The following is a 15,423-nucleotide window of genomic DNA, read 5'->3' as shown; positions in this document are numbered from 1 at the left end:
AAAAAAAAAAAAAAAAAAAAAAAAAAAAAAAAAAAAAAAAAAAAAAAAAAAAAAAAAAAGGAAGAAGAAGAAGAAGAATGTAGTTCTCCAAATTTGATCAGCAGAACAGGTTGAGCTACTCCTTCAAAGAACTTTCCTTAGCTCTTTGAAAGAGTATCATACTAAATCCAACTCAATATGCTCATATTTAAAAAAAACTAGGTAAAGTTCTCAGCTGATTGCTGCTCAATTTAATTATTAGCAAAATATAAGCAGAATGTTTCTTGCATTTAAGGAATTATAACAGTTTAGGAAAAAGAAAGTTACAAACAATGCCTCAAAAATCAACGAAGTAAATGAGTCGTAGATTAATTTATTAAAGCTGAGCACTAAAATTTCCCAACAGGGAAAACCATTTTTCAGCCAACTTAAATATTTCATATCTATATTACTCAAAATTTCGCAGATTACCATGTTAATAATCCGTAAGTGTTTATATAATAGTTCTATGTTTCCTTTGTTATTTCTGGATATCATGAAGTACATTGATTTCTCATTGAGAAAAACTTCATCCTTGTCACTGATTTGGTACTACTGTCCTTAGAGAATAAGAAAATTTCTAAAGACAATTTAGTATTATGTGCTTATCTTCTGAGCAGTAATAAAATTACATTAAATGTGTGGTTAAAAAGTGATTTTATATGCTTGTCATAGAAACATGTAATATGCATGACATCCATGATTGGGCAGCAATCAAAACCTCGATAAAGAAATGCTGAAAAAGTTTCCATAAAAACCTGTTCACATTTTCCAAGCATCTCCTTTTCTCCAGTGTAGCCCTGCACATGAACATGCCGCATTACTCACAAAGAATAAATTACATTATACATCAAGGTTCTGAAATTTCACAATGAATGCATTGTTATCAACCATGTGAATTTATCCCAAATTTAGAAGTACTTAAATTAGTAGCATTAACAATGGGTATACTGCCCTCACCTAGAGAGAGGGCAAGGCCTTATAAGTTTACTAGGATTACCAATTTTGATAGTATACCAACCTTGAGTAAATCCATTTCCTCTTTTGTTGGGCAAAACTTAATAAGATTCTCAACCTGATCGATATCCAGTGCTGAATCTTCGAGGTCAAGCACAGAACTCTGCCACCATTACCCAAGAGGCACACTATTTAAGTTTAATTAGTAAGAAATAATTACAGAAAAATCGAGTGTGCATTACACAAAGAAAATATCAATGATATTAATTTGCTGCATTCTTTTAAAAACACAAATTTTACTGATTGAGGATTAAAAAGAAATGAGATGCCCTTCCACTACAAACATCAAACAGTACAAGAAGAGCTACCCTGCAATTCAAACTAACAGAAGAAGCACAATAGTGAGCATCCCTATCATGAAAATAAGCAAACATCTTGGCCCTATATCCCCTTCTTATTACTCTCAAAAAGTTTTCATTATTTTTCATTCATGTAAACCATAAACTAGCCAACAGTAGAAGAGAAATCTTAAAACCTAATAAAATTGACACTGCACGAACATCGCAACACAACAATGAACAGAGAATTCAACCATGGTTTCACCATGAATCATTCATTAGGACCACAGTAAGGAACAATGATGATTAGAAAACTGAAGCATAGTTTTTTCTTAAACTTCATTAAAAGATGTACAAATATAGAATTATAAGCACGTTAAATATAAACCATCTTACCATTAAATCAGTCAAAGGTGCCTTGACCTTTGAAAGCATGATTTCACAATTGTAAGCTCGCCTGTGATCAATCTGTGACAGTAGCAGGAAGCAAACGGAAAAGGTTGATATTGACTATAACTGGGATGATCAGCAGAAAGTAATGATATTCATACTAACACTTGCAACAATGTTAACAACAAACTGCTGTTAGGAAAAGCAACCAACATGAACATTTGAAATAAACATCTTTAGACAAAAATTGGAGATAATTAATTAGACAACAGATGAAATTTGGAAATGTAAGGGGTTCAATTTAAAAAATGACTGGTTATACCAGTATTCATTTATATGATTTATTCTGTTCTGTTAACATAATGTATGTAATTTAGCAAGGTACGGAATGTCTTGTCAAATATTCAATATGATTCCACAAGATCTACTTTTGTTCTCTACAATTATATAGAAGAAGCTTCAAGGACATACACTGTTTAGTCTTGTAAGAAGTCTCCACAATCGTAGTTTATTTATTAACTTCTATTTTTCAAAAGCAATACATGCACGCAAATACCCTCTTTTCATATGAATGTTAGTAGTAAAGAGTCAAGTGCTTAATTAGAAACCATGTAACAAATTATTGAACTACACCCAGTCTAAAGGTAACAAGTATTCTTTGCAAAAATTGTATTTCTTTGAAGAATGCCTTCAATGAACCATATCGTGTAAGATTTAATATTTGTGACTCCCTAAATATTGTGATTATCAAATTATTGAAGAACATACTGGTAGGCTTTTATTTCTCTATCAAAATCATTAGTCTTCAATAAACCACAAACCTTTCATTTATTTGTAACACCATCTTCTTCAGAAAACCTTTAGTTAGGAAATTATTAAGCGGTTAATTTGTTAGTTTGTTAGTTGTTATTATTTTTGTTACAGAAACGTGTGTACATATTTCCACTTGGAGAAGTATACTAACAGATCAGATTTTCTCCAAAGCTTTCATTTTATTCATTCCTTTAAGGAAATTAAAAGTCATGATACATGGGAAGTAATTATTGCTGCTACTCTAGGATTGAATGCAATCATTTCAAGTGCTTACACTGACGGCCGACAACAACTGAAGCCTGAAGCCTAAGTTTCGAAATAACAGAAGTCATGAGGATGCAATCATGACTTTCTAGGATTGAATGCAATCTATTTCATGTGGATGCTGCAAAAGACTCTAGAGCCGAAGGGAATTTATCTATTGAGTAAGACGAACCTATTAAATATTGGTTAGGTGATTGTGGTTTTTAGTTGGGATTTCTGTATGAATGTGTCAATAACTGTCACTTGCGTAATAGTCTTTGCTGTGACTCACGATAAGCTTCCTTGCATAAATTTTTTATAATGTTGTCTAAATGTCATCAGTCTGCATGGTTTGGTTTGTATATAATTTCATAATACCCTTCAAATGATGCATTGTCAATCATTCACCAGATTCATCTCTCTCTTATAATGATTTTTATAGTAATAATTCATAACCTACAGAAAACAGCGAGAAAACAACAATACTGTATGTCAAGCATCACAAGAATGGTGATGGTTCTAAACTAGAGGGCAGCATGAACTGCTAGATGAATTTAATTACCAGTTGTACTTTTTCGGGTTTATTCCCAACAGAACCACGTCCACCCGACTTCCGGTTCTGATCAGAAGCAGGAACTGCAGCTGAGAAAAGACTTTCAAGCTCTGACATGTCAATCTCTGGTGCCCTACAACAAAATATTAACATGATTGGTCCATATTTCTTGACTTGTTTCTAAACTTCTCTAGAATTAAGGGTTGGTATACCTGGCAGCTTCACCAGTTTTTTGAGCTTCAGCCCATAAGCTTCCTTGCACTGCTTTCGATAACTTTAACCAATGCAATGGCTTCAGTTTCTTAGTTATATGTGCTCTTGAATTTATAGTGCGTGACAAACTTCGTCCCTTTGTTGATGGAGAAATACACGGTGGCCCTAGAGAGGACCAAGACAAAGGAGAACCAGGAAACACTTCACCTGATTTTAAAGTCCCCCTCCCAGAAAGGGTAGGAGGAGGGGGAGCAGAAGGAACAGGTGGAGAGGAGCCCTTGGTGGGAGCAGGTGGTGGTGGAGGAGGAACAGGTGGAGATGTTGAAGTATTTCCATCCTGTCTGGACGGAAGGGGTGGCGGCGGTGGAGGAACAGACAAAGATGTAGAAATACTTCCAACCTGGCTGGACGTCATAGGAAAAGGTGGTGGTGGTGGAGGAGGAACAAATGGAGATGTTGAAGTACTTTCAACCTGTTTGGATGTCAGAGGAGGAGGCGGTGGTGGTGGAGGCACGGGAGAGAAAATTTTAGGATCCGTAATGTCCATTGGAGGAGGAGGTGGTGGTGGTGAAGGGATTGGAGATGAAATTTTACGACTAACAATGGATGTTGAAGGAGGAGAAGGAGGTGGTGGTGGTTGAGGCAAAAAGGATGCATTTGCAGGATGGGAAGCTAATGTTGAAGAAAAAGGAGGGGGTGGTGGCAGAGAAGCTTTAACTCTAGCTGCTATGGTATCCTTCAAAGGAGGTGTAGAAGGAGGCAGTGGAGATGATTGTATTGAGGTTACAGAAAGTGGGGGGCTAACGGTTGATAACTGCCTTTGATCCTTCGAATAGTTTTCTACTACCTCAGTGAGTGAGAATTTATCTGGTCTTAGAGTTGAAAAGTTATTAGACCGAAGTGATAAGGCAGTTGGAGGAGCGGAAGGATAAGTTAGAGAATTAGCAGCAGAAATATTCGTGGAAAGTTGGGGGAGAGGAGGAGGTGATGGGACTATTCTTTCTGTTAGGAGACTCTTAGTCTGGAGAGACTCGGGTGCAAGAGAAACAGCCAATGCTGCATTCGGAAAAGATGAAGATACAGTTTTCAGATGAGAAACCTCTGTTTCTCCTTCAGAATCAAAAACTGAGTGGCTTCCAACCGAAGCACTGAATGAGGTCCTATCGCTACTCTCTGAAATTGGCGAATCTTGCAAAATGTCGAGTGGGAAACACTCCGAAGATTGAGGCACCTGTTGGAATACTGAATTAGATTTAGCAGCATACAGTGAAAATTTAGATGTTGGACTAAATTGTTCCTTCTCTAGGATTTTTGTTTTGTTATCCATTGTGAATTTCTTCAGCGAAAGTTTTCTGGGACTTGTACTCTGAAATAAAGGACTAACTGGCGTACTCCGAGGAGAACTACTTTCTGACTTCTCTTGGGCTATGCTTAAGGCATTCATCTGATGGAGAACATTGAGCGCAACATCTGCTTTGGGATCTAACCAATCCACATGACTAAAGATCTCTTGCACTTTAGCAAATGCTTCCATGGGGAGACCTTCCTCCTCAAAGCAAACTACATCATTTGCAACAGGACACGTTGCAGCATCCATCTCAGAGAAAAGAATCTACATTCAAATGATGGCCAAAGAAAATAAGGAAGAGAAGCAGTACTAGATAATCATGCAAGGAAAAAGAGACATACCTCTGCTCGAAAGTCCTTTGGAAATCTATCTTTGCCATTCCACAAAGTGTCGATCTCTTCACGGTTGAGAATTAAAATATTAGAGCGAATAAAAGCAGTATTAAACATTGCTCTGAACATCATCTCTTCAAATTCCATGTTGTCATGCAAGGAGATGCACTCAAGAACAACATCACCTTGAATATGGCAATTTACATCAATCTTAACCAGTTCTGCTTCTGCCTGCAACAGGGTACACAAGGTTGACCTTATGGTAACATTGGGGATTTTAAGTGTATTTACAAAATAATTCAATTGAACTCCGTTTCAGTTAGCTTTACTTTGGAGTAGGCCAAGAGGGCAACAGCATAGGAAAAGTACAGGAAATGAATTTCCCTTGCAGACTAAATCATAAATTCCAAACCTCCTAGTCTAATTTGATTACTTAGATAGCTCATTTGCCATTGAACCATGAAGCACCCAAAAGTTAAAATCTTATTGGATAAAGGGTGCCTGTTTTAGCATGCAGAGCATCCAAAACCATTTAATACTAGTAGAAATTAGAAAGGGAAAAAAAATTGGTTAATTATAATCATTGCCCTTCAACTTAATGTATATTATCATGTTGAAATTAATATTGAACTTATAACAGCCAGCAGTGAGATAACACTGGGAAGTAGCACAAAGAAGTCAAGATGTTATGAAAAGAAAACAATGTATTCTTTTCTTTAGAATATTACGTGTTAGGAGATTCAAGCATCCAGCCTCTTAGAGAAAGTAGAGATACCTTAACCATTTGGCTATGTTCATATTGGCAGAAGAAAACAATACCTTAACAGTTTAGCTTTAACTCAACCCCTTATCACTTGAAAGAACATAATAAAAGATGCTTCTGGAATCAATAACATTAGGTTTGTTTTCAATCTACTTGATTCTGACAATTACAGATTAAGGAATCTCGTCACCTGTTTGTAAGTTCGGAGATTTTTGCTTCTTTTTGGAGTTGAATACAGAACTTTAGGAGTTCGATCGCTGACAAGTAGTGGATCTTGTCCATATATTCGAAATATTGGTCGGCAACCACCCTCTCCATCAAAATTTGGAATAAATCTCAAAATGATACAGTCTAAAGTGAGAGCTCTGTCCACAGGTGGCCATTCTAAGGCTACATTCCTCCTTGCGACATATTGCAGATACCTTAATTGAGAAGGAACTGGATTCATAGGAGAAAAAAAATGCAAAAGCTCCCGAGGTGCCTGCCTATAAACCATGTCCAGTGTCCTTTGCTCCCCACTATATTGCTTCCTATAAATCAAGAGAGCCGAAAGCATGAACGCTAGAACTGGCCAACCACCACGTTCACAGTGCATTAACAAAACGTTATTCTGCCCAAGGGAAAGCCAACTCTCACATGATCTTAGAAAATGGTGAAGCACTTCCATCGTCAGAACTGGGCAACCCTCGTACTGCTGAGGGTAGTCCATTATGGTCATATCAAACTTAGATAAGATATCGCCCACCTGACTTTGCATCTCTAAGATCCTAAAATTGAATACCAAGAAAGATGCGTCTACTAAATGCTCACGGAGTTGAGCCACTATTCCACCCAAATAAACTTCATAATTCTCTTCCTTCCATGAATCTGTGGTAAAACAGCAATCAAAAACTGCAGCAGAAAATACAGATACATGTTAGCCACTAAATAGTAACTTATCTCAAATTAGAATCTATTATGAAAATACCCTTCAGATGATAAGACTCGTTCAGAAGTTCAACTTCAAGTTCTCTGGAAAAAACGTAAGGTTAAGAGTATTCTCACCTCGTCAGGATACAGATAGAAGCAAGATCCTTGCGTGATTATATTCAAGTTTGAAAGTTACAACTTATCAAACACGACATTCTGAACGAAAATCAGGCAACATTTCAGACTTGGTAAAGAACCAACCTAAAAACGTTTCTAAATTAATGAATTACTCATCCAGTGCAGCAGTGGCACGTTTCCTGTAAGTACAAGTTTAAAGCCTTCTCTACCACCTAGCTTGTTTCACTTTATTGCATGAGAAATGAAGATTGAGCGATAGAGAATCTTCAAACAACATTCTATTTCCATTCCGTTCCCCATTTGTACTATCGTCCCATTCTCGCATCCGAATTTACACCATAAAAGAAGCAAAAGATAAGCTGATATGATACATACACCATAAACCCCATCATTGCACATCGAGGCAATAGAAACTGAGAATTTCCGTCTTAGTCAGGCGGTAACAAAAAGAGGACGGAATCAATCAAACCAATAAAGAACAAACAAAGACAATAAGACAGTACCATAAACTCTTTCACAGATCTCGAGAAGACCATCGGGCGGCTTCCGAAAGAACAATTTGCGCAACAACGCCATATCACCGGCCAACTAATCCTCCCAATCCCAGCCTGAAATTCGTACACATAAAACGAGAAATTGACAAGAATCGATTGATTCCGTGTCGTGAGTTCCTTTCCTGAAGCTCGAACGTTAAAGCTGAGAAATTCCCTTTCCCCTTGGCGGGTTGGGTGAATATGCACAGGGGTTTTCCCGGCAGATGGCTTCGTTAATTTCCTGTGTTTTGTTTGTTAGTAGTTTCAGTTTTCCGTACTTCTGCCATAGCTGATACCGCCAACAGGGATGACGTGGACGCCACGTTTCACCGCCATGTGTAATTCCTGTTATTTCCTTTATTTTCATTTTTCACCGTCGTATTAACAAATTTCCTTTTCGCACCGCAAACCATTTTTATTTTATAAACTTATTCAAATCTTTTTTTTTTTTTTTAATTTTAATATTTAATTTGAAGTTAAATTGTTGATTATTTCTAATTATTTATTCAACTTTGAAACTTGGGTTTCTTAGACTTTAAAATATATTTAATAGGATAAAGAATTATCAAAATTTAAATGAAAAATTCAATCCCAACAAAATTCAAAACTTTTGCTAACTATTTAAATTTTCATATTTTTATTTATTGTGTTAAGATAAAGTTTTATCATATTTATAAAAAAAAAATAATAATAATAAAGGATAACTCTTGAAATTGTCTATAGCTATAAAAAAAATTTATATATAAAAATAATAATTTCCTAACTCATTTAATATAAAGTCGGTAAGCGCAAGTGGGCCCACGGTTGACATGCAATGCCCAATTGCCGGCCCATGCTAAAAAGGAGCCCATATATCTCAATAAAAAATTTAATATTAATTCCAAAATTTAATATTTTTCTAAATGAATTTTTTCTATATTGATAGATTTATTATAAACCAAATTCAAACTTAAGGTAGAAATTAAATATGAAATTTAAATTGAAGTGTTGAAATAAGTCACTTTTATTTAAATGATGAGTAATTAAAGAAAACTTTGAATGATTAAAAATATTAAAATTGAAAATTAACCTTTTTTAAAAAAAAAAAAAAAAATTGACATTTCTTCGAGGATGTTTGGACGGTGACCGGAAGGCAGCGGCGGACTTTTGTTTCTCCTCGTGAGTTTCTCGTGGGGCGGAAAATGAGTGATAACAACGCAGCTTTGCACACTAGTGGTGATGGCTCGAAAAGGGCCACCCCTTCAATTCTATCCGTGTATTAGAGAAGGATAAGCCAAGGATTTATACCCAATTTCTCATTTCAAACCGAGGCCTCGCATACTTGAGGAACACCCACTAAGGAAATTCCCCCATTTCCACCGCCATTGCCTCTCATTCAAAGAGCCCAAGCAAGCGAAGGGGGCCTTCTTAGCTGGGATTTCTGCAATTCTGCGTATAATGGCTTGCAGACTTGCGGATTCCTTGTTTCTTTTCACTGTATGTTTCCCGCCATGTCTCATTTTTGGTTCTTGTGTTCTTCGTTTCTTATTGTTTTGGTTTGATTATTAGGGCCCCCATCAGAATTATGCTCGAACCCAGAAAATTGCATCCCATAACGCTCCGGGTATGTATTGGTATCTTCCTTTTGAGTTTTGAGCTATTCAATTAGCTGAATTATCGGCATTCACTTGATAGACTGAATTGCTTAGCAGTTGTCTGATGCAGTAGAAGGGTACATGCTTTGAAGATTGAATTCCATTTGCGTTGTTTTCTTTATCTCAATTTGGGTTGTTTAAGTTTTTCTTTCTGCTGTCCCTTTGAACATAAATAGCTTAGATTTCCATTGTCAATTTTGATGGTTCAAACATGCTTATTCCGATAGACAGGTATATTGGACGTGAAGGGGAAAATAGTATTCCAGAAGAAAATAAAGCGACAAAACTATCTACTTCCTGTGAAGAGGGCTGCAATTTTACGGGCTGTTGCCGTTCCAGTTGCACCACCATCTTCTTCAGCAGACGGTGCTGAATATCGAAAACAATTATCAGAAAGCTATGGATTCGAGCAAATTGGAGAGCCACTTCCTGAAAACGTTAGGCTAAAAGATATCATTGAGTCCCTTCCAAAAGAGGTAGTTTATTTGCTGCAACATTGTGGTGTTCGACATCGATCCCGAACTCCCGAGGCATTTGCAACTTTTCGTTGTCAAATAAAATTCTGATGATCTTCAGTTTATGTTTATAGTTACTTACATAGCCTAATTAGTTCATGTTCATGTTTCTTTTCAATTTTTAAAGGTGTTTGAGATCAATGATGTGAAAGCATGGAAGTCTGTTTTAGTATCTGTAGCTTCCTACACATTAGGCCTCATTATGATCGCGAAAGCTCCGTGGTATCTACTACCTTTGGCTTGGGCATGGACCGGAACTGCAATAACAGGGGTTAGTCTTATTGCTTTCCTATCTATTCTCTCATACTTGTTGAACTTGCAACTGGGAATACTGAAGTTACTTTCCTTTTTCCTCCTCAAGTTCTTTGTTATAGGTCATGATTGTGCTCACAAATCATTTTCAAGGAACAAGTTAGTGGAAGATATTGTGGGTACTTTGGCTTTCATGCCTTTAATATACCCATATGAGCCTTGGCGGTTTAAGCATGATCAACATCATGCAAAGACAAACATGTAGGACTAATCTCTCCCCCCTCTCTATCTCTATCAAAAACGCTTATTTATCCGTATCTTCTTGCATATGCATAGTTTGATATCGTTCCATCATATAGTACGAAGACATCTAGTTAAGCAATGCAAAGGCTCTGATCATTAGTATTGGGAGAACAAAATGAATGGGGCTTAAGGTGCCATTATCCATAGCTTGATAGTGCGATGGTTTTTACGCATATCTTATTTTCCCGACACTGTCGAGCATGCAATCGTTCTTCCTTGTATCTTTGGATCAATTAAGCTTGAAAAACTAAATGTATGACTATGAAAATTAGGAATCAATAGCAGGATGACTTAGGTTTCTCCCTTCCATCTTTTATTTTAGCTGAAGTTCGATTTTTATTCTTATCCACGCATGTAGGCTGAAAGAAGATACAGCTTGGCATCCTGTGTGGAAAGAGGAATTTGATTCAGCACCTCTTCTGCGTAAAGCAATCGTATATGGATATGGTCCGTTTCGTCCGTGGATGTCTATAGCTCATTGGTAAGTCGGATGGTTCCTTTGCAAGAATAACTCGACTTTAATATCGAGATCTCTTGCATGTGATTTATAACCAATTTCTTGCTCTTTCTTTCATTAATATGCAACAATCTGTTCTTATGCATAATAGGTTGTTGTGGCACTTCGATTTGAAAAAGTTCAGACCAAATGAAGTGAAAAGAGTGAAGATAAGCCTAGCTTGCGTTTTTGCATTCATGTTTATTGGATGGCCATTGATCATCTACAAGACCGGAATTATTGGATGGGTCAAGTTCTGGTTAATGCCATGGCTAGGCTACCACTTTTGGGTAACATCATTTTTTTGGTTCAAGAATTTAATTGTTCTTTTAGTCACTGTTGTTTACCGACCTACAGTTGTGTCGATAAAAATTACTTTTTATTTCTTGCTTAGATGAGCACTTTCACCATGGTCCATCACACTGCTCCCCATATACCGTTTAAAGCTTCAGAAGAGTGGAACGCAGCTCAAGCACAGCTCAATGGAACAGTTCATTGTGCTTATCCCCAGTGGTAAACTATAAGTTTTTTCATTGTTTGGGCTAGTTCTAAGCTAATAAGGTGTGTTTAGGTCTAAGCTGCTAATTTTATTTTCTCCCATCGACAGGATCGAGATTCTTTGCCACGACATTAACGTGCACATTCCCCACCATATTTCTCCAAGAATACCGAGTTATAACTTACGAGCAGCCCACAAGTCTCTTCAAGAAAACTGGGGAAAGGTAATGGCATTAACTGAATCCATGTCTGCATTGTCTGCCTTGTATATTGCATCTATTTTCCCCTATTGATTCTAACAATCTAGTTCTTTGTTCCATTCCCCACATAGCATCTGAATGAGGCTTCATGGAATTGGCGATTAATGAAAACGATCATGACGATATGCCATGTCTACAGTAAAGAGGAAAACTACGTCGCTTTTGACCGACTCAAACCCGAAGATTCTTATCCCATTACATTCCTCAAGAAAGTTATGCCTGATCTTGCTTGATTTATCTTCAACCTTTAGGACATACAGACACTTTGCTTGTTTCTTTCTCCGCAAACTTTGAGGAATGAATGGAAGGAATCTTGGTGGCCTGCCTTGTACTTAGTTAACAGAAAGTAATGATTTGGTGAACCATAAAAGAGAGACCATGTGATTTCTGAAACAGAGAAATGTTATGTTTAACAACTTTAGAGCCGTAGGGGTTTGGTTTTGATTCTTTTGGTATTAGCAGTTGTTTCTCTCTGCTTGTCCTCTCCATAGATTGGTATCACTTTCACCACCAGATCTTTGGTTGGTTCATATCTCAGTGAGTGTTCGTTTAATAAAACTGTCCTTTTCTTAAGAACAGAGGTTGAGATGAAAGAATATTGAGATTATTAATTCATGTAACAATGGCAAAATCCATACAAACTGTTCGCTCTAACACTTCCTCTAATTTTTTCGTTCTGGTTTCTCCGAATCAAGAGGTCCTGCTATGTACATCTTTGTATTTCTTCACCTAGCCTATATCTTACAAATCTAAAAGCCAAGAAGAGAACCCTTTTGATATCAGGAAGAAGCAAACCATTAGGTGAATGTTCATAATACGGGCGCAGGTGGTGTCTCCCATATGTCGAAAACATTTTCCTCGCTGTGAAGTGCGAAAAGGCGATCCCCGCCAATAGAGAAGTCACAGATTGAACCACCAAAGCTTCGTCGGAGCCGGGACGTTAAAACCCAGTCAGGTCCACACAGTACTGATATGGAATCATTCATGGATGAAAAGAGTTGCCCCTCATGTAATGCTAACTTGGGATAGCATGGCTCTTCTGGCATCTTCCCTTTCATTAGCCTACTTCTTGAACTCCACCTTATGCTTCTTCCTCCGCTGCTGCTTCTCAAATCCAAAAACCCCAAATCTTCGTACTCGTTTACGACACAGATTGAACTGTTCTCTTCCATGGCTATGGCGTCTCGTACTCGCTTCTCATCTACAGTCACTGGAGCTCCAATGTCCGACCAAGACCAGACCATTTTCTTCTCCCTGAAATCCAACAGGCTAATGTAACAATTGTCTTTCCTAGGAAACAGAGTAGCAACCAATAAGCAATTGGTTCCATTCAACCATTGAAGCTTGTCGGCGTCCCCAAGTGACCAACCTGCAGGTTCATAGAAGAAATCTGTTTGTTTTCCTGTCATTTGATCCCAAACGCCAATGCCATACTCATTGCTTCTACCTTTACAACTAGAGAATATTTTATAATCTGAACTGAAGCTTAAAGCTCCGGCTGTGCAGCTCTTTACCTGATTCTCATGACTCACTTGAAACTTATGCCGGAGCTGCCCGGTCGACTTGCAGAACAGGCCCATTCCGCCGTCGCCACGGCCTAATCTCTCACATACACTGATCATGATATTCTCCTCGTCGATCCACCCTACGTCGTTGACTCGCTGATAATCGAGATTGATCGGAGGGTGTTCGTCAAGCATCCAATCGTAGACGTGAACCATACAGCCATGAGCAATGCAGCAACCACCATCGGGACCAGCTCGGATGGCAGTACCATCTCCCGGGGCTTGGCCCGTCACAGAACGGGAAAGCTTCAATCTATTGCCGTCGAATTGGCCCCATTTGGCAGAGCGGAAATGGTCCTGCAGGCCAAAGAAGAGAGCCTCTCGATAGAGGAGTTTCTCCGGCACATTCGACGGAACGTAGAGTTCTCCGGTGCGTAAGAGATCAAGAAGCACGGCGAAGCAATCAGGGTTCCGATCAATGAAGAATTCATCGGAATTAAGGGATTGTAAATCCCAATTGTCATCGAAAAGTGACCCAAATAGAGAATTCCGGCGGGCATTCGCGATAGTTGTAGCCGTCGTTTCAAACATTCTACCCCCAACATTGAATCTCACCCTATCTTTCTGAATTCCCATGATTAAGTTCCCTAGAAATGGGAAAACCCAAACGGGGTTTTGCAATTGGAAACCGATTAAACTTCCCCTTCAAGATAAACCAAATTTCTCGAGGTATTGCAGGAGAGTCAAAACAGAGGAATTATCTCTCCCGCGTAGTTGGAGAAAACAATTAGGCTAAACTTAGAAGACAAAATAACCTCAAGATAATCAAACATGAACAGAGCACTGAATCAACAAGATCAAGAAGCTTGTAAGAGAGAGAGAGAGAGAGAGAGAGAGAGAGAGAGAGAGATTACACACGTCCCAAGCTGAAAACAGAGGAAATCAAAATAATGGACGAAATTAATGGTCTGTAGATACTTATTTTGAAAACTATGATCTGGGTTATGAAGAATGGTGGAAAGAGGAGAAGGGTTTTTAAGTTTATTGGATTTGGTGCACAGGAATTAAAGAGTTTGGAGCGGTTGGATTTCAAAAAGTTGACTCTCCTCTCTCTCTCACGTTCATGGGGGGTCTGGCCTTTTGCCTTTGGTCCGGAGTTTCGACAGAGTATAACTTCAAATAAATAAATAAATAAATAACAAATGAAAAAAGAAATAGGTTGAAATTTCGTCCACGTATCTCCTTATATTTTAGTTTCTATATCTTCAATTATTTCATTTTTTATTCTATACTTTTAATTTCTTTTAAAGTCTATTTTGTTGATTTATTACTTTTCTAAAAAAAAATTAATGATTGTTGTATAAAGTTTGAAAAAAAAATTACGAGTTCATATTTTTAGAAAAAACAAATACTCGTAGTCGCATAATTATTAGTGAGCAATTATGGAATAATTCTTTTATATTCATAGAGATAGGGGACATAATTCACATGAATATGGTAAGTCTCGCTTGGGCTACTTTAATGGTAGTCTTTACATTTGCAGATCATTTGATTGGACTGAAATTTGGAATGGGTCGTTGAGTTTATTCCTAGTCATAGTCTTCGTATTTTCAACCATGTTTAGTTATTTATGTTAACATTTTAAAATTTACAGACAAATTAAAAACTAAACTCAAATTACAATTGACTTTTAATTCATTTATGTCAGTTAATAAAATATCAGCTCTCGCACCCCTAAGGAACCGTGTCTTCTGGACATAATTTATGTCACTCCCCTCTAATTGCATTAATTAAAAAGGTAGACCTGTGAAGTTGTTTAATTACAGTTCACCCCCCAACAATTTCATTTATTTAATTGGATAATAATATTTTGAAAGACATTAGGGAATTAATACGGTCCTATCATTGTTGAATACGTTCTACTAATAATTTGCTTTTTTTAATTAAAAAAAAAAAAAAGCACCATGAATATAATTAATACTGTTTAAAAAGAATAATATTTATTTGTATATATGTTTTGCAATTATAATTACAAATAAATAAATTATATGATTTTTAATTGTTTTTCTATATATGTTCTACCAAATCATTACTTCACGCTCCAGCGAGAAACTTCCTCTCTTTTTAATTATTTTTTTTTAATAATTATTTTATCTATTTTATTTAAATATTTATTTGTGTAAGATACATCATCCCGTTACGTTAAAGAAAAGCATCGATATCGAGGCGCAGAACTCTCTTAATTTTATATTTCTTTTTTTATTTTATTTTCTAATAAATATTTTGATTCTTTTTTCTCCCAAATAAATACGTGCCATTAGGACATTAGTTTATAATAACATCAAATAATTGAATATATTCTTTTAAAAAATCATTAAAATTATGGGTTTTTTTTTTTTTTTTTTTTTTTTT

General features: G+C 36.9%; 4 protein-coding genes across 5 annotated transcripts in view; 1 reads left to right on the top strand and 3 right to left on the bottom strand.

Annotated features, from left to right (window-relative positions):
• The window catches only part of LOC111435187 (CBL-interacting serine/threonine-protein kinase 6-like), a 15,797-nt gene extending 10,575 nt beyond the window's left edge, over window positions 1-5,222 (bottom strand). The window contains exon 1 of the mRNA XM_023072562.1: window positions 5,211-5,222. The gene's annotated coding sequence lies outside the window, so the exon portion shown is untranslated. The remainder of the gene's footprint in view (window positions 1-5,210) is intronic.
• The window catches only part of LOC111435171 (formin-like protein 18), a 12,364-nt gene extending 4,553 nt beyond the window's left edge, over window positions 1-7,811 (bottom strand). For both annotated transcript variants that reach the window (XM_023072542.1, XM_023072551.1), the window contains exons 1-8: window positions 7,519-7,811; window positions 6,159-6,859; window positions 5,215-5,436; window positions 3,525-5,137; window positions 3,322-3,445; window positions 1,710-1,781; window positions 1,040-1,138; window positions 777-818 (exon numbers count right to left, since the gene is read on the bottom strand). In XM_023072542.1, coding sequence (XP_022928310.1) covers window positions 777-818; window positions 1,040-1,138; window positions 1,710-1,781; window positions 3,322-3,445; window positions 3,525-5,137; window positions 5,215-5,436; window positions 6,159-6,859; window positions 7,519-7,591 — 2,946 coding nt within the window. In that variant the 5' untranslated portion in view covers window positions 7,592-7,811. The remainder of the gene's footprint in view (window positions 1-776; window positions 819-1,039; window positions 1,139-1,709; window positions 1,782-3,321; window positions 3,446-3,524; window positions 5,138-5,214; window positions 5,437-6,158; window positions 6,860-7,518) is intronic.
• A 912-nt stretch (window positions 7,812-8,723) lies between these two features.
• LOC111436860 (omega-6 fatty acid desaturase, chloroplastic-like) lies at window positions 8,724-12,082 on the top strand. The gene is made up of 10 exons (XM_023074639.1): window positions 8,724-9,024; window positions 9,097-9,151; window positions 9,414-9,658; window positions 9,825-9,968; window positions 10,059-10,210; window positions 10,611-10,733; window positions 10,861-11,038; window positions 11,143-11,261; window positions 11,356-11,470; window positions 11,578-12,082. The coding sequence occupies exons 1-10, from the start codon at window positions 8,986-8,988 to the stop codon at window positions 11,737-11,739; spliced, it is 1,332 nt and encodes a 443-aa protein (XP_022930407.1). The 5' UTR covers window positions 8,724-8,985; the 3' UTR covers window positions 11,740-12,082.
• A 68-nt stretch (window positions 12,083-12,150) lies between these two features.
• LOC111436869 (BTB/POZ domain-containing protein At2g24240-like) lies at window positions 12,151-14,142 on the bottom strand. Its single transcript, XM_023074650.1, has one exon. The coding sequence runs from the start codon at window positions 13,645-13,647 to the stop codon at window positions 12,316-12,318; it is 1,332 nt and encodes a 443-aa protein (XP_022930418.1). The 5' UTR covers window positions 13,648-14,142; the 3' UTR covers window positions 12,151-12,315.
• Between the last annotated feature and the right edge of the window lie 1,281 nt (window positions 14,143-15,423).

Source organism: Cucurbita moschata, unplaced genomic scaffold, assembly GCF_002738365.1.
Source record: "Cucurbita moschata cultivar Rifu unplaced genomic scaffold, Cmos_1.0 Cmo_Scf00003, whole genome shotgun sequence".
In the NCBI taxonomy this organism is placed as follows: Eukaryota; Viridiplantae; Streptophyta; class Magnoliopsida; order Cucurbitales; family Cucurbitaceae; genus Cucurbita; species Cucurbita moschata.
Note: the sequence above shows the minus strand (reverse complement) of the source record. Positions and strands in the feature narration are given on the sequence as shown.